The 17,514-nt window shown below is 63.5% G+C and overlaps 1 protein-coding gene across 3 annotated transcripts; it reads right to left on the reverse strand.

Moving 5' to 3' along the window:
* Positions 1-3,047: 3,047 nt before the first annotated feature.
* On the reverse strand, positions 3,048-17,514 carry Slc6a18 (solute carrier family 6 member 18). Of its 3 annotated transcripts, none has more exons than XM_077109410.1 (12): positions 17,355-17,514; positions 12,063-12,203; positions 11,756-11,893; positions 11,291-11,472; positions 9,495-9,605; positions 8,747-8,859; positions 7,497-7,625; positions 5,531-5,687; positions 4,890-5,094; positions 4,481-4,640; positions 4,116-4,278; positions 3,048-3,239 (listed from the first exon to the last, which is right to left on the reverse strand). In XM_077109410.1, exons 1-12 carry the CDS (start codon positions 17,512-17,514, stop codon positions 3,048-3,050), a joined length of 1,851 nt encoding a protein of 616 aa, XP_076965525.1. The 3 variants fall into 3 exon arrangements, with proteins under 3 accessions (XP_076965525.1, XP_076965526.1, XP_076965527.1); XM_077109411.1 differs by having other exon boundaries at positions 4,481-4,621; positions 4,886-5,094; XM_077109412.1 differs by lacking the exon at positions 4,890-5,094 and having other exon boundaries at positions 5,419-5,687.

Genomic DNA, 17,514 nt, shown 5'->3' on the forward strand with positions numbered 1-17,514 from the left:
AACCAGGGGACTGCAAGGCCAGGGCTTGCTGCCCTGCCTTGCCTGCTGTCACCCTAGGTGCTGGTTCCCTGCAGGGCTCTGGGTGCTCCCCTGTGAAGGACACTGTAGAGCTGGGGGGATGGGGGTTGCAAAGCTTGGTGGGCTTCAGATCCCCTAGAGCTTGTGGTGGGCAGAATAAGGAACCTCAGTGCCTGTGTCCATTCTCCAGAGCGGAGTGTGGGAGTCCAGGTTGCAGGTGGGATAAAGGGTCTCAGCAGCTGACCTTACACCAAGGAGGTGGTCCTGAGCTGGTGGCCCCGTCATCACAAGGGTTCCTGGGAGGGAAAGGGAGGCTGACCCTGTGTGTTGGCACGGCCTGGCCAGTGCCCTGGTTTGGGCAGGGGAGACCCCGTGGGCTTCTGGCCCCCTGGCCCCAGAGCTGTGACAGTACCTGTGTGGTAAGTTGCCGTGCCTCAGGGACTGGTCAAGTCGGCAAACAGAAGCCACACGGGCTTGTTCCTGAAGGTGTCTGGCCCCGCCTGGCGGCTTTGTGGCAGGTCCCACACCCGCAGCTCCAGGCAGGGCACCCTGCCCTTCCTGGGTGCCAGTTGGCTGAGAGTCATCAAGGGATGCGGGTGCCGACCTGGGGCTGGGGTGGTGGAGCAGCTGGGGCCCCTCAGCTACACCCAGGTGTGCAGAACCGGGTCTGCCCCTGAGTGGTGGCCTCAGCCGGGGGTATGGTGGGGGAGCAGGAACAGGGCCTGGTGGGGCCCACTTCTGCTCAGATCAGGCACCAGGCCCCTTCCTGGACTTGGGCTCCCTGCCCTGGGCGGTGGGTCTGCTGTCCCAGGCCCGTCCTTTGTGGGACGGGACTGTTTCCCTTCATCTGGGGAGTGCATCTGGCAGAACCACTTGACCCCAAAGGCTGGGGAATCACCTCCCGACATGTGACCCTAGCTGGGCCAAAGGGGAGTATGGGGAGGTACCTGTGGCTAGCCAGGGTCCTGGACCATGTCCTTCTGAGCTGATGGACCAGCAGTTGAGGGGACATGTCCATCTCTGAACTGACCGGCCAGTGTGTACCACTTAAGTTCCAAGTCATCACTGCTGCTCCAAAGGGGCAGGTCCTCATTCTGGACCCTCTGCCGGGTGGACCCCATCGGTCCCCACCTGGCCTGTCTCCAGGAGCCAGCCTGGGTGCTTGCAATAGACAGGACCTTGCACAGGGGTGTGTCCATGCAGGGTCAGACCATTCGGCCCTGCTCCCTAGTGTCTGAGCCTGTCCATCCCTCCATGGATGCTGCTCAGCCTCCTTCTCTCAGGGCATCAGCAGTGACCTTGAACAAGTGGTGCATTTGGTGGGGTGGACATGCCTCTGCCATGTTTTAGACCACCTGGCTGTCCAACAGTGATCCACCAGTTGGATCCCCTGCTGTCCATCTTCCTTTCTATGCAGTAGTATCCACAGCTGCTTTGAGCATGTGAATAGGTTGGAACTTTCTAGGTGTGCTGTCCCAACCCCACCCCTTCCTCTCAGTGGCTGGACAGGGGCAGAAGTCCTGCCATTTCAGCACCACTGTGAAGTGTCCCCTCACTGGGTGGCACTCCTGCTGTTCCTGTGAAGTTCTACGCCCAGAGTCACTTGGGCTGGGGAGCAGGTTCCGCTCGGCACCCAGTGTTCCAAAGTGTGGCATGAGTATAACACATCCCTGGAGGTGGTCTGCCGACAGCCACCATTTGTGTTGTCTGGGGTCAGTGGCGGCATCTTCAGGCCCCGTGTGGGTGGGGAGAGCACACGGCCCCTCCTCACCATCCTGTGGTCAGCTGCTGCCACCCTCCAAGCTCAACCAGCCCCCCCTGCAGTCTAGACCCCAGGGAAGGGCCATCTCACCCCGAACACGGACCCCCAAAGACTTGCATAGCCCTGGAGAGGCCCTACCTAGGCTAGAGGATGCCCACGAGCAGGACTCAACAGGGAGGGTCCAGTGGAGCCCAAAGCCCACCTTTGGGCTTAGCCACTTCTGAGGACATTTAGTATGAGTTCATCTTCTGCCAGGTGCGATGGGGAGAGGACAATGTGCTGAGTTTCGGTGGAGCTCATGGGGGGTAGGATTGTGCGGCTGAGCCCAGGGAGGTCAGGCCTCACCCTGTGGTGGACTGTCTGTAGCACATGGATCTTCACATCCTCCACCTCATGGAGGTGTGGAGAGGTGTGATCCTGGGTGGAGGGGCCAGAGCAGGACCTACCCGGTCTGTGGGCACAGAGCACTTTGGGCTCCCTGTAGCCAATGCCATGTTGGACACACAGCTGCCCAGCAGGGGGCGGCACTGAGTGTGCCTTTGCTCTGGGGTCCAAACTGGCCATGGGCTAGGAATGCACAGACCACCCTGAATCTGTGTTGGCTAGGGTTTCAGCACCATGGACAGCACTGCCTGGCCAGGCACCAAGGAGGGAGGTGCTGCTGTCTGTACCGGGGTCCCCTGCGGAGGTCAGAAGCCACAGGTGCGCATGGCCCCTATCCAGGCCTCTGCCCGAAGGAAAAGGGCAGCAAGAGAGGAGGAGGAGGAGGTGGGTGATCCGCACCCTGCTGTGTGAGGCCAGCTGTGGCCAAGGCCGTTCAGAGGCTCCACCGGGGCTGTGCCAGGCAGGTGGCTGGGTCGGGTCCCGAGATGGGACAGTTGACTGTCCCTCTCGTGCCAGCGCCATGTCTGCCCCTCGGGTCCCTTGAGTGGTGCTCTCCCAGGGTGCCCTGGGTGAGGAGAGGGCACTTCCCTCCCTGCCCGAGCACAGCTGGTCCCTGGGGACAGCGAATGGCCACAGAGACTGCAACCCTGTGGGACCTGGGTTGGAGGAGCAGCCTCACGTGGATGGCCAGGACCCAGGGGTCGGACACTGTGGCTGCCTGGACCCACGCGTTCCGGGACGTCTGAATCCCTTTGCAGGCAGCGTGGACGTGGTGGAAGCTGGGAAGCAACGATCGCGTGGTCTCGTGGCAGCAGCGTGTAATGGGGCTGGGTCTGAGGCTACAGGCCGGCAGTCCCTGCTCCCATCCGCCCTGGCCCATCCCTCAGCAGCCCCTGCCCTCCTCTGGCTTCATGTTGGTGTCTGGTTGTGTGTCCTTCAGCCTCCGCCTGTGCTGGGCCAGCAGCTTGGCCAGTGCGACAGCTGGGACCCACAGCAGGGGCAGGAAAGACAGGAGCATGCAGATGACGCGCACCCAGCCTGGGTAGAGCTTCTCCTCCCGGGAGGGGAACTGCTCCTGTCAGGAGGAAAGCATGCTCAGCAGGGCGCCCGGGGCAGAGGCTGCGTCCCCCGGCCACAGGCACCTGGGTCTGAGCCAGCCGTCAGCCCCCGGAACTATTGTGGCTGCTTCACCTCGTCCCTTCCCGAGACAAAGGAGCAGGTTGAGCAAAAGTGGAAGAGCCACAGCCAGGCCCCTGCTGCCCAGAGGAACCCCTCCCGCAGTGGGACCATGGAGTGGCTGGGCCCGTGAACCCAGCCGCCTCCTGTGTGAGATGGCAGCACTAGCCACCAGCTTTGGGGCTTTGAGGGGCAGGTGTGTCCAGAGGGACCACGCCCACCGGTTCCTCAGCAAAGGCCACTCTGCTGGCCCTTGCCATCCTGGGGCCCCGTTCTGAGACTGGGGAGAGGACTGGTGGGTGTGCAGCTCAGCCTGCTGGGCACCCTTCTCAGGAGAGCAGGACCTGCCCGAGAGGCCTGGTCCCCGGGGCTGTGGAAAGCCCGGGGCTGTGTGGATGGCACAAGGCCAACTCAGGACGCCCTTGGCACCACTTCCTTTATTGCAGACCACCAGTGGACAGTTTCCTCTTCTTGTCCCCCCACCCACGGGAAGTATGGCATGAGTCGGTGTCCTAAGGGGGTACCTGTGATGGCCTGGGTTGCGGCTGGGGTCCACACTATACTGACCAAAGCCTTTGCCCCAGGCTGCCCCCTGGAGTCGGCTTTGCTCTACCCAGGACCCTGTGCCCCAGTGGCCACAGGCTCACAGCAAGGCCACTTGCTCACATCTCCAGCCTCCTGGATGCCAGCAGTGGCCAGGCTGCAAGGACAGGAATGTCCCCATGTGGGTCATCTGGGTCCTGATGGCACTCTAGGGTCCAGGCAAAGGACCTACATGTTGGGGGCTCCAGGTCTTGTAGCTGGGTGGTCTCTGGGCCAGGAGGACGATGTAGGCCAGCAGGATGCCCAGCAGCAGCATGGGGCTCACTGCCCACCACGACAGCCTCCAGTAGAGGCTGGGCCGCTGCCCAGTCATCCACTCAATGTCATCACAGAACCTGCGTGAGACACTCAGGCTCCTGGGAGGCCCCGTGGCAGTCCTCCCGCAGAGGCAGGAGCTTGGGAACCCCACCCGGCATTTCCACAGGCTGCCCAGAGCCAAGCCCGCCGGGATCTGGCGAGACGTGGAGTGGGCCTGTGCTGCCAGCCCCCGCCTGTCCCGCCGGGGGGCTGCCGGGGCATTCCCTGGGGTCAGCTCACCGCCTCATTCCGTAAACATAGATGACCCCGACGACCTCCAAGAAGGCAAAGATGATCAGGTTCAGGGAGGCCGCAAAGTTGTCGAAGATCTCCAGCCAGTAGCTGCCAGACTGCAGCGTGAAGCAGGTAGCCAGCAGGAAGCTGGCCAAGCAGGCCAGTCCTGGGGACAGACATGGTGCAGGCCACTGCAGCATCTGACAGGAGACTCCGGGTCCTCCAGTGCCTTGCCCTGTCTCTCCCTGTGCGGCAAGGACCTCAGGGCCAGTGGGGAGGAAGCCCACCCTCCTTCACTGAGGCCCCGCCTTGCATGGAGCAGCCTGGCTATCGTCCCCCAGGTTGGAACACAGCCCCCCAAGCTCTGCATGCGAGAGGGGCCGATGGACATCAGGTGGAGTAGCCGCCCACTCACCAGTCAGGGCCTCCTTGGGAACGCCTTTGGGCAAGACCCCCACGTCCAGCAGTGGCGTGATGATCCCTTCCATGTTCCCGAACATGGAGGACAGGCCCAGGGTGAAGAGCATGCCAAAGAAGAGCACCGCCCAGCCCGGGGCCCCCGGCATGTGCAGGATGGCCTCCGTGAAGACGATGAAGGCCAGGCCTGGGCCCGAGGCACTCTGCAACACAGGGCACACCGTGGACACCGTGCACGATCCCACGCACCACACGTCCCTCTCGGAGTCAGGGCTGGAGAACAGCTCAGTGAACTCCGAGGGCAGGGAGGGACCTTCCCGTTAGGAAGCCAGCAGGTGAGCGCACCAGGCTTTGGGGTTGGGCGCCATGAGGCGCTGCCGAGGTCCTGCCTCCTGACTGCTCATCCCAGCCTGGTGCCCCAGGTCCCAGGCATCCACTGGCCTCTGTGACCACGCTCTGGCCTCCCCCTGGAGGGCCCGGGCCCCGCCATGCCTGCTTCCTCAGTGGAGCCTGGTCCCCTGACCTGCTGGGCAGGTTCCCAGGCAGGCATGGACGGTCCTTCCATCTGGGCCTGTGGGGATGTTCACAGCCGTCTGCGGCGAGGCCTCCGGTCCTCTGTGGAGGGCCTGCCCATGGTACCTTGTCCAGGAAGTCCTTCAGGCAGCAGGCCTTCAGGGGGAGCCGGGCCACCCTGTCTGGCTGTGTGGTGTTCAGGCGCATGAGGACAGCCGGGTAGTCGTCCCTGGGGATGCTCTGCTCTGGGAAGTCGAACTCGTTGATGAGGCTGAGGACGTTGCTACAGGACAGAAGGGGGTGGTCAGTGGGGCTGGGCCGTCAGTCCTGGCCAGCGAACATCCAGGGGACAGAGCCCGTGGCAGCTTCCCAGCAAGGCTGCCTGTGGGATCTCATGGAGGCCGCCTCAGGGCCAGCACCTGGTGGTCACTCCACAGACATGGGGGAGGCTGCTCCCAGCCTCTGGGCCTGGAGGGGCCACTCTTCTGTGAGTGCAGGTGAGGTGGCACCGAGTGCAGCATTCTGGGAGGGCTCAGCCTCTTGTGGTGTTCTGGGGGCACCCTGGCCTGTCTAGCCCCTCTCCAGCACAGTTCCCCGGGGGAGCAGCACTCAAGGGCCAACCAAGTCTGCCCACCCCCAGCTCTGGGGCCTGCAGGGCAGCTCATCGGCTCCAGGGAGGGCAGCTGTGAGTGGTGGGTCCTCCTGGTCGTGCTTTGCGGTGGCTATTTGCAGATATTCGAGGAGTGACACCGTGCACCTGCAGGCTCCTGTCGAGGTGGGTGAGTCTGTGCACACGGGGCTCCTCTGACGTCTGCTGAGCAGCATGTCACTTGCTTTGGTTGGCAGTCTCGCTGCATGAAGTGGCCCAGGACAGAGCGGAGGGCTCTTTGGCCGTGTGCAGCACAGCGCAGCCTGCCTTGCCGAGAAGGCTCCGGGCCGGCGCTGCCAGCTGGGGCTCCACACCAGTCGCCACTGCTGTGCGTACTCAGGTATCTGAACGGAGGCACGGTGGGCAGGTGGTGGCTGATGGAGGAAGTGTGACTGCTGGTCACCCGCTTTCCCAAGGACATGGGCCCTGCATTCCGTGACCCGGTGTTGTGAGACTGCAGACTCAGCACGGTGCCTACAGAGACTCGGCCCAACCCCAGCCGCGTGTGCTGGTCACTGGATGCCATCTTGACTTTTCATGCAAAGAAGCCGAAAGCACCATGGCTCGGTCCTCGTGGGGCTCGCTCTGTTCTTTCTGTGAGCTGTACCCGCTGCTCAGCCGCCCTGGGAGCTGGGGGCGCAGGCTGCACATGGTGCACCCCTCTGTGCTGACGCTGGTGGTTAGAGCCAGGCATCCCCCTGCGGCACCAAGGATGTCCCTGTGGTCCCTTCTCTGGGGCGTCCTGGCAGTGTCCCTGGCCTGCACGTACCAGGACTCCCCTCCTTGACCCAGAAAGTATGGTGACCAAGGGTGTCTCCAGACCCTGCTGTTGTCCCCATGTGGGCAGAGTGGCCCCTCTGGAAGGGGAGCTGGTCCACCTGCCCAGATTCCAGGGCTGACGCGCTGGAAGCCTGTGGAGTAGCTGCAGCTGGAGCCACAGCAGGCCACCCCTGTGACACAGTCCTGCCAATGCCATGCCATCCCGGCCACACAGGCATCCCAGCCTGGTCCCAGGTCCCAGGCATCCAGTGTCCTGCATGAGTGCCCACAGCAGGACCCACCCTCAGTCTAGACAGCGTGGTGCCCAAGACTGTCAGCAGGGCTGCCCTCCCAGGGCTCTGGTGGAGAAGGCTGCCCGCTTCTCCCAGCATCTGGTGGCCCCTCAGTGTCTGCCCTCCTCGGTGCCATTTCCTCTGTGTGTTTTTAAGGACCTGTCATTGGGGCCCACCCTACTCCAGGATGACCTCACCTCAGTCCAAGCCTTAGTTTCGTCTGCAAAGACTCTTTTCCAAAGCAGGTCACATTCTGAGGTTGTGGGTGGGCATGAGCTCTTAGGCGCTGTCCCCCCCCACACACACACACAGGGAGAAGGCACCCACCCGCTCTTCTCCAGGCAGCAGATTCCAGGGCAAGTCCACAAAGTCAGAGGGCACCTGTGCTCACCTGTCCAGGCACTGCCGGTAGTCATTGGTGGCCTTGAAGCCCATGACCGAGAAGATGGTGATGGACGCGTACAAGGAGGTCAGGCTGTTGACCAGGGCGATGGTCACAGCGTCCTTCTTGCAGTTGTTCCTGGGCACAAGCATACACCTGCCACAGGGCTCTGTGGGCCGTGACAGGCCACCCTCCTCAGCCCCACTCTGCACCTGAGTCCAGGTGTCCTGTGCTCCCAGTACAAGAGGCCACGGCCAGCAGGGGCTGCAGGCCAGGAGTGTGGGACTGTGCCTAGAGACTGGCACACATGTGCCCTGGGAACACGTCCAGTAAATGTCCACAGCCTCTGGTACAGCCCTGCATCCTGCCCTGTCCCCCTCCTGCCCTGCCCCCTCCTGCCCTGTCCCCCTCCTGCCCTGCCCCCTCCTGCCCTGCCGGCCTCCTGTGCCACTGCAGTGTGTCCTGGCTACTCGTGTCCAGGAGCTGCAGTGGTAGTGCCCTGTGCAAACCTGGACTCTCAGAGCTCTGCCTCCTGGGGCCAGCTGTGGCCTGTTTGGGTGACCACTGAGGTTGACACACACTGTATCTATGCCTCTGTGGTCCCCGAGTCCTAGGGCACATTGCCTTGTGATGACCTAGGATCTAGTCAGCATCATGCCCGTGCCAGCCTAGCAGCAACAGCGGAGTCTGGGGCTCTGGCCCGCGATGCTGCTCTGACCGTGTCAGAAGACTCTGCGAGCCCAGCGCTGCGGAGGCCGCGGCCGTAGGCCAGAAGGACTTCTGCCAGGACGGCTGCCGCTCCCTTCACCTCAGACAGACCCCACCTGCTCACAGACCCTCGTGGCTTAGATCACTGTGACCCAACGCCTCAAGTCATCTCCCTGGTTCTGCCCTGAAAACGTCCCCCTGCCGCAGCCTCTGAGCACACCAGGTTGGCCACGGCACGTGTCCCTGGACCAGTGCTCATTTCCAGGTGAGTGCCACGTCCTTGGTGCAACTCGGATGGCTTTCTCGACTGGCAACACTTAGAACCCTGCCCCTGGCCTGGTGACCTGAGTTCTCTTCCTGGTGCAGGTGACCCTGCTCTTCAGGGTGCCGGCCTGACCCAGCAGAGGGACGGCTCAGAGGCCTCGAGAGCCGCTACCCAGCAAGAGGTTCCCATGGCAAGTGCTCGGGAGGTGGAGCCTCGGTGTGCCTCCACCGCGTGCTGGCTCAGCGCCTGGGCTGCGGAAGGGGCCACACCTGAGCTAGCCACCTACCTGGGTGGGTTGTAACTGGCCAAGGCAATGTGTCCTCCAAAGGCCAAGGACAAAGAGAAGAAGATCTGGGTGGCCGCATCCAGCCACACCCGAGGGTTCTGGAGAGTCTGCATCTGGAATGAGTCAGGTGGCCTCCTCAGGCCGCAGGCAGACACACCTCGGCCCACCACTGCTGCAGAGCCTCGCGGGGCTCCCACGGGGCCCTCTCGCCACATGTGGGGCCAGCAGAGATACCAAAAACTGGGGACCATGCAGGAGCTGGTGGGCTTAGAGGGGAGACGGAACATGGCCAGTGCTGGCCACTCTGTGAGGTGGCTGGCAAGCCTGCAGCTCTGCTGGCCCTTACAGGCCCTGGCAGCGCAGGTGTCCAGGAGCAATCTCCACACTCCCAGACCTGGTGGTTTGGGGGAACTTGAAGGACCTGGGTGGGAGCCACCTGCACTGGGTGCCCTGCTTCTCTGCTGCCAGGACACCTGGTCCCGGCCAGCTCTCCAGGAACCTCCTGTAGCCTTCTGCCCAGGTGTCCTGGAGGCGCCAAAGCCTCCTGGTCCCACCAGTGAACTCATGCCTACTGGCTCTTAGTCCTCCAGAGCCCCATTCCTGAGGCCCACCTGCGTGGCTCCCTGCCCTGGCTGGCCTGGCTTCTGACCCCTGGACCGCCCAGGGCCCCTGTGCATCTCCTGGGTGCTCACACCTGCGAGGAAGGGCTGTGACCCTGGCCTGCGCCCTGGAGCCAGGACTCACTTACGTCGGGTGTAAACAGGTACATCAAGCCTTCTATGGCCCCAGGAAGGGTCAAGCCCCGGATGAGGAAGATGGTCAGGACCAGGTAAGGGAACAAGGCTGTGAAGTAGATGGCCTGGAGGGAGAGCAGAAGTCAGACGTGGCCTGTCACAGGGCAGCTCTGCAGCAGCAGGTGAGCAAGAAGCACCGGGGCCAGTGTCCTCTGTGTCTGGCCAGCAGTGGGCAGTCCAGGGATGGTGGGCCAGGGGGCTTTGAACAGTCAGGCACACTTTCATGCCCCTCTGGGTTCATCCGAGCTGCATTGAGCTCCTGGGACCAGCAGGACAGGGGCTGGAAGGAGCCTGGCCATGCCCCGTCCTGGGCCTCCCCGTCTCCCCTGGACACCCTCCTTTCTGACCTGTGTCTTTCCCTTCTGGGCCTCTCCAGTCTCCCTCCCGGCAGGTGTCAGGCTCTCAGCCCTGGCTCTGCTGCCAGCTCCCTCTTTCTCCCATCCTCTTCACCCTGATGACCCACTGACCGCAGGGCAGGCTCTTCTCCCCATGCAGGCCAGGCCCCATTCTCAGCTGGGTGTGAGCAAGACTGCCCCTTGGTGACCACCTGGGAAGATCTAAACGTGGATGCTGTTCCTCACTGCTCCAGCCCAGCACTGGCAGACTTTGGCCACCACCCAGGGTGCCTCTCCAGGGACATTTGGCACTTCGGCTCTGGCCTGGCGGAATCATTCCAGTCCCCTCGAGAGCAGAATGCCCATGGGAGAGGACACGCAGCTTCAGCGGGGGCTGAGGGCATGCACAGGGCTAGGGCACAGAGTTCCTGCAGGCCAGGGTGACGGTCTCTGCCCTCCCCTGAACAGGACCTGTGTGTGCACCAATGGACTGCGTGATGCCCCAGAGGGGGAACGTGGGGAGCCCTTGCTGGTGAGCAGAGGCCCTGGCTCCAGGGGTCCTCACTGCCCCTGGGGAAGCCTCGTGGGTGGAAACCAGTGCAGTGGTCCTGTTATCTAAGTCCCTCAAAGACAGGACACACCGCAGTGCACTTGCCGTTAGCAGCCTATCAGCAGAATGTGCGATGGTAGCACAGTCACATTCCACTTGTCCTTCTGGGGGACAGAAGGACAAGTGAAATGTGCTGCAGTTCTCAAGCATACTGCATGGTCACCACTTGAAGACGGACCACCTGCTACAGCAGCTGCTGCAGCAGCTGACCACCCCTTGAGGAGGCAGATGGAGCATGAAAGTACTGAGAGAAGCAGAAACAGGGACAAAGAGAAGTAGAAGAGGAAGAATGGCTAGGCACCGTGGGCACGCCTGTGATCCCAGCAACTTGGGAGGCTGAGGCAGGAGGATCTCAAGTTCAAGGACAGCCTCAGCAATGTGGGACTCTCAGTAATCTGGCAAGTCCCTGTCTCAAAATAAAAAATAGAGAGGACTGGGGATGTGGCTCAGTGGTCAAAGTGCCACTGGGTTCAATCCCCAGTACTAAAAACAAACAAAAGCCTAGCTAATGATGGCAAAACAGCTTGTCATGGTCACATTAACTGCAAATGTCTCAGCACCCCATGTGAAAAGCAGGGACGGTGAGGCCTGTAAAGGGCTGTCTACCAGGACAGCACTGTCAGTGGGGGACTCGGATGGAAAGATCCTCCTCGCACACGTGGCCAGAAGATGGCCGGGATGGGGTGGCTGCCGTGTGTTCAGAGCGGAGGGCTCCTGGGTGCGGAGGGTGTCTCACAGTGGCCCAGGCCGCGGGGCCCGTATCAGCTGCGGGGGCAGCAGGCAGAGGCCTGCCAGGGGCACTTACCTTCCCTGTGGTCTCGATGCCCCTGATGACACACAGATACAAAACTGCCCAGCAGGCGGCCGAGCACATGACCAGGCGCCACTGCATCGTGCCGCTGTCCTCGATGTCGGCCGTGATGTTGAGCGTCTGCCGGTACCAGAAGTAGCTCACGGGGCTGCTGCCCTGGCACTCCCCCACCAACCCTGGAACAGGAGGGGGGCAGGTCAGGGCCCATCCAGGTGCTGCTGGGCTCCTGGCCCCCCTGTAGGCCCTCAGGCCTCTCTGTCCTCTCCTCGGGGCCACAGTGGAGATCAGAAGCAGCTGTGCCAGGCCCACGCCTCCCGTGAGTGGACTGGGCCCCGGTCACCAGAGGCCAGCAATGGAAGACACAGTGGCCCGTGAGTGTGCTTGCTGGGCACAGACCTGCTTCCCACCTCTGTCCACCTGGCATGGCACTGGCCCCCCGCCCCCAGTCGTGGCCCTCACCTGTTCTGTTGAGGTCTGGCGGGCAGCTGCTCCAGGGCAGCGGGTGCTGGAAGGAGTTGAGGAAGTACCAGAGAACCCACACCAGGACCGTGCTGTAGTACAGGCTGACCAGCAGGTTCACCGTGAAGCAGCCCAGCCCTGCGGGTGGGCAGCACGCCAAGCCAGGGAGAAGACACAGACCCAGTGAGACCCCCGCACAACGCTTCCGTGCCCTTCCGGAACAAGCGCGCTCTGCATCGGGTCGCCTCTGCCCCCGGGAGGGCCTGGCCCCGAGCAGCAGGGCAGGGTCTGGGGGAGGGGTGCGCACCTACTCCGCCGAGGTAGGGGCAGATGGCCGTCCACACCCCGATGCTGCCCCTCCGCAGGCGCTGGCCGATGGCAAGCTCAATGTGGAAGAGGGGGATGCCCTCGAACACCAGGGCAATGAAGTAGGGGATGAGGAAGGCCCCTGGGGAGACACAGGCAGTGAGTGCGTGTCGGGTCAGGGAGAGCCACGTGCCGTCCTCGTGAAGTGCTGGGGGCACCCCAGAGGTGCTGCGTGGTTGCTAGACCCATGCTGAATCGGGCTCAGTCCTCACAGGTGTGCGGAGTCCTCACAGGGCAGAGGGCTGTCCAGTCACGCTGGGCTCAGGTGCCCCATGGCTCTCCTGCGTCTGGAGTGGTCTCCCAGGGCCCCCCACGTGGCTCTCCTGGGTCTGGAGTGGTCTCCCTGGGCACCCCACGTGGCTCTCCTGGGTCTGGAGTGGTCTCCCTGGGCACCCCACGTGGCTCTCCTGCGTCTGGAGTGGTCTCCCAGGGCCCCCCATGTGGCTCTCCTGGGTCTGGAGTGGTCAGAGCCCCCCACGTGGCTCTCCTGGGTCTGGAGTGGTCTCCCAGGGCACCCCACGTGGCTCTCCTGCGTCTGGAGTGGTCTCCCTGGGCACCCCACGTGGCTCTCCTGGGTCTGGAGTGGTCTCCCTGGGCCCCCCACGTGGCTCTCCTGGGTCTGGAGTGATCAGAGCCCCCCACGTGGCTCTCCTGGGTCTGGAGTGGTCTCCCAGGGTCCCCCACGTGGCTCTCCTGGGGTCTGGAGTGGTCTCCCTGGGCACCCCACGTGGCTCTCCTGGGTCTAGAGTGGTCTCCCAGGGTCCCCCCATGTGGCTCTCCTGGGTATGGAGTGGTCTCCCAGGGCCCCCCACGTGGCTCTCCTGCGTCTGGAGTGGTCTCCCAGGGCCCCCCACGTGGCTCTCCTGGGGTCTGGAGTGGTCTCCCTGGGCACCCCACGTGACTCTCCTGGGTCTGGAGTGGTCTCCCAGGGTCCCCCCATGTGGCTCTCCTGGGGTCTGGAGTGGTCTCCCAGGGTCCCCCACGTGGCTCTCCTGGGTCTGGAGTGGTCTCCCTGGGCCCCCCACGTGGCTCTCCTGGGTCTGGAGTGGTCAGAGCACCCCACGTGGCTCTCCTGCGTCTGGAGTGGTCTCCCAGGGCCACACCACGTGGCTCTCCTGGGGTCTGGAGTGGTCTCCCAGGGCCCCCCACGTGGCTCTCCTGGGTCTGGAGTGGTCTTTCAGGGCACCCCACGTGGCTCTCCTGGGTCTGGAGTGGTCTCCCTGGGCCCCCCACGTGGCTCTCCTGGGTCTGGAGTGGTCTCCCTGGGCCCCCCACGTGGCTCTCCTGGGTCTGGAGTGGTCTCCCTGGGCCCCCCACGTGGCTCTCCTGGGTCTGGAGTGGTCTCCCTGGGCCCCCCACGTGGCTCTCCTGGTTTCTGGAGTGGTCTCCCTGGGCCCCCCACGTGGCTCTCCTGGGGTCTGGAGTGGTCTCCCTGGGCCCCCCACGTGGCTCTCCTGGGGTCTGGAGTGGTCTCCCTGGGCCCCCCATGTGGCTCTTCTGGGGTCTGGAGTGGTCTCCCAGGGTCCCCCACGTGGCTCTCCTGGGGTCTGGAGTGGTCTCCCAGGGCCCCCCACGTGGCTCTCCTGGGGTCTGGAGTGGTCTCCCTGGGCCCCCCACGTGGCTCTCCTGGGTCTGGAGTGGTCTCCCAGGGCCCCCCACGTGGCTCTCCTGGGGTCTGGAGTGGTCTTCCAGGGCCCCCCCCCGTGGCTCTCCTGGGGTCTGGAGTGGTCTCCCTGGGCACCCCACGTGGCTCTCCTGGGTCTGGAGTGGTCTCCCAGGGCCACACCACGTGGCTCTCCTGGGTCTGGAGTGGTCTCCCTGGGCACCCCACGTGGCTCTCCTGGGTCTGGAGTGGTCTCTGCTCGTGGAAGTCGGAGCAGTATGGCGACTCTCATCATCTCTTGAGCTTTCCTCAAAGAGGACCTGGGACTCTGACCATGGCCCCGGGTGGGCTGGGACTCATCCTGCTGCTCACATGTTGCCCTCATCTGCTGTCCAGGTGCTGTGAGGTGAACGCCCACAGAAGTGGTGGGACGAGGCCCCCCAGGCCCCTAGGAGGGAGCACATGCCCCAAACCAGTTCCCAGGCCAGAGGAAGCAGCCGGTGGAGGCGGGAGGCTGAGCCTCTGCAGGATGGCCCAGCGTGGACAGCAGAGCACAGCACCTCCCCCAGCTGAGGGCGCGAAGCTGGGTGAGCCCTCCGGGAGCCTACAGGGACAGGCTCCAGCAGGCAGCTGGGCACTTTGACTCCCAGCTGAGCCTCCACCTGTGAGGCCTAGAACACACGGTTCTCCCAGAGCGGAGGGTCCTGCGCACCCCAGCGGGCTGCTGGAGGATGGCGGCCTCTCAGCTCTGGTGGGCACGCTGGTGGGCAGCTGCTTCCTCTCTCCATTCATGGCCATGAAGACTCTTCCTGTGTCCACTCCCACGTGCTGACAGGCGTGTCCCCACCTGCATGTGTGGGTCCAGGCCCGATGCAGGGAGCCTCTGACCTAAGACTAGGCCCTGGGGACGCCCGCCAGTGGCGGTGGTCCTCCTCCGTGGCTCTAGAGTCTCTTCAGCAGCACTAACCAGGAAGCAGACCACGCAGGCTGGTCGCTGGGGAGCAGCTCGGCTGCCCAGGGCACACCCAGCCGGGGCCGTTCTGTCAGCTGCCCTTACACAGAACACAGGGAGAGCTGGGAAACAGCTGAATTTGAACAAAGAAGGAGGGCTGACCAGCGTGGTCAGGCCGCCAGATGTCCAGCTCCAAGCCCTCGCGCTGGAGTGCAGCGTCTCCTGCAGAGGGGGAGGTGGCAGTGCTTTGCTGACCGCTGCCTACACTGTGCATGAGGCGGCCCTGGAGAAGCCCCCCGTCACAGGCCGCAGTGCCAGGGAAAGGCTCGTGGGCACCAACCACTGAGAGAGTGTCGGGAGAAAAGGAGGTTCTGTTGGCCTGGGGCTGCAGGACAAGCCAGGCAAGCCAGGCCAGATCTCATGGAGGGGACCCTGGGAGGCCAGTGTGAGCCACTGGACGAGGAGTAGGGGTGCCCGGCATTCCATGGGCTCGCCAAGACCTCCGCGGAGCCAGCCTTGTAGGCGGGCTCCAGGGACGCCAGGCCCAGTGGAAATGCTCCCACCACCCCACGGAAGGTCACTCAAGGCCAGTGGAACTCAGTCTTTTGTGGAAACCGACAACCCAGCTGCAAAGCTCCTATGCAAGGCTTGTAGCCAGTCAGTGTAGAGGGAGGTACAGGGCTTGCGCTGCCAGCGCCAGGGCACATGTGCGTGAACCACAGTGATTGAACCAGAGTGATTTGGGGTGCAAGACTTCATGATTCTCAAGGGGGTCCAGTAGGTCCAGAGTCAGGTCCATGACGGACAAACATGCAATGCAGGGGGGTGACGGACAGCTTCCTCCAGATCCCACTGCATGAGGCTGGAGCAGCCAGCCCAGTCCACACCGTCCTTCTAGCTCCCTGGTGGGAACCTCAGTCCCTGACAGGTGCCAAATGGCTCCCTGGGCGTCGGATGCGCCTGTGATTTAATGTGCTGAGGACGTGATGAAGCAGCTGGCCATGAAGGGCCCAGGTGATGGGGTCACTGTGACTCTTCCCAGGGCCTTTGCTCTGTTCTGGTGCAGTGCTGCGTTCAGTCCTGTCTTTGAAGAGGAGCTCTCTAACGCTGAGTGGTTGTGAAGGGAGAGAAATCGATACTCACTGTGGTGGTAGTGAGTCTGTGTGAGTGGAAACACCACCTGTCTCCTGGTCACTGTGACTTGTTTTCAAAGGAGACCAAGAAAGGGGCATTCCCACATGGTGAAGCACCCGTGGGGATCCAAGTTACAGGGACGTGGCCCTCTCGTGACACCTCGCCAAGTGATTGCACATCCAGAAGCTGATGCTTGGGAGACGCTTCAACAGTGGAGAATTCCCCTCACCAGTGCACCCAGGTGCCCAGGTGGGGCCACCTGGGGCTCCGCGGCTCAGGAAGGCAAGTTCCCGAAGCTCCCGGAGCCACTGGAGCCATGGGTGTGGCTGCCGCCTTCCTGGCTGGTGTCCAGGGTGTACGGCACACAGAGGGGCAGCAGAGGCCTGGGCTTTAGGGCCTAGAGCTTCCCAGAAGCCTCCCTGGGGCCTCTTCCATGGGAGGAGGTACAGGGCCAGTGTGCGGTCCCAGCAGACCCATGGGGACCAGTGCCCTGGGCAGTCAAGACCCTTCTCCTTCCTCTGCTTGTCTGCATTTTCAAAACGCTCTGGCCAGTGTGCTCCTTTAACAGTCAGACCGTGAGCTTCAAAGGAGTGGCTCCTAGGGCAAGGCCAGTGCCAGCCCCGAGGACCCTCCGCACCTCAGCGTGGCTGTCCACCTGGCAGCCAGGAGGGCACTGGTCTGCCTCCAGCCAGACACCAGGCCCACACGCTCTCATCCCTGCTGTGCCTGGGCACCGGCCTCGGGCCGTGGACCCTGAGGGAGATCTCCTGCATTCCACCTGGAGAGTTTCCTCTGCCGAAAGCCAGGAGCGAGGCAGCGGGAGACCGTCCTCGGGCCCGGGAGTCGGCAGGTCCTGCAGTGGCTGCCGGAGCGCTGAGGGAAAGTGGGCCTGGCGTCCCAGCACAGCCAGGCATGACTCTCCCGTCACAGCTGGGGATGTCGGCGACCCCCCAGGTCAGCTGCCAAGGTCAGCAGTGCCTGGCCGTCCCCCCCCGCGCCCCCCTGCGTAGGGCTGTGTGGCTGCTGCACCTCTGTGGCCACATGAAGAGAGCAGGTGATGGAGGAGCTGAGGTGGCCAGGAGGCTCAGCTGTCTGACTGCAGGCTTCTGAGGTGTGGGTCTGATGACTGTCAGGCCTGGTCAGCTGCACGCCCCTCCACCCCCCGGCTCTCAGGGGAGCCACTGTCTGGGGTGGCTCCTTGGCAAAGTGTACCTGGGACGGAATCAGCCCGGGTCCACCTGGACACAGGTTGAGAGGACCAGGGGTTCTAGCTCTGTCAAGGACCGGCCGTGTTCGAGACTGAGAAGTGGCCTCACCTTGCCAGCTCTGCGCCCTGACTCTGCCTGCAAGTGCTCGGGGTCCTTGGGCTCCGGCACCCTGTGCGGGGACTCAGAGGCCCTGGGCACTTCCTTGGCTGATGGTGGGTTGGCAATTCCAGGAAGGCCAGCTCCCACCCTCAGACCGGGGCCAAGTGACCGAGACCCCACGCCAGCGGGAGGTGGACCGTCCCCTCCTGGGGTGCATCTCAGGTCCCCCAGGCTTACCTCCCCCGTGGGTCTGGCACAGGTACGGAAACCTCCATATGTTACCCAGCCCCACGGCAAACCCAATGCAGCTCAAGAGGTACTGGAACTTGCTGTCCCAGTGGGGCCTCTCGTCCTCACGGCTGTCTTCCAGCGGACCTGGGCTTGGGGCCTGGGCCAT

The sequence above is a fragment of the Callospermophilus lateralis genome, chromosome 5 (genome assembly GCF_048772815.1).
Source record: "Callospermophilus lateralis isolate mCalLat2 chromosome 5, mCalLat2.hap1, whole genome shotgun sequence".
Lineage (NCBI taxonomy): Eukaryota > Metazoa > Chordata > Mammalia > Rodentia > Sciuridae > Callospermophilus > Callospermophilus lateralis.

Bases quoted from the DNA above. Each gene is read 5' to 3' on its own strand.
- Slc6a18 (XM_077109410.1), bottom strand. From the start codon at position 17,514: ATGGCCCAGGCCCCAAGCCCAGGTCCGCTGGAAGACAGCCGTGAGGAC. The intron at 8,860-9,494 runs GTAAGTGAGTCC...GACTCATTCCAG, and splicing joins TGTACCTGTTTACACCCGAC to ATGCAGACTCTCCAGAACCC. The intron at 7,626-8,746 runs GTAGGTGGCTAG...GCTTGTGCCCAG, and splicing joins GCCAGTTACAACCCACCCAG to GAACAACTGCAAGAAGGACG.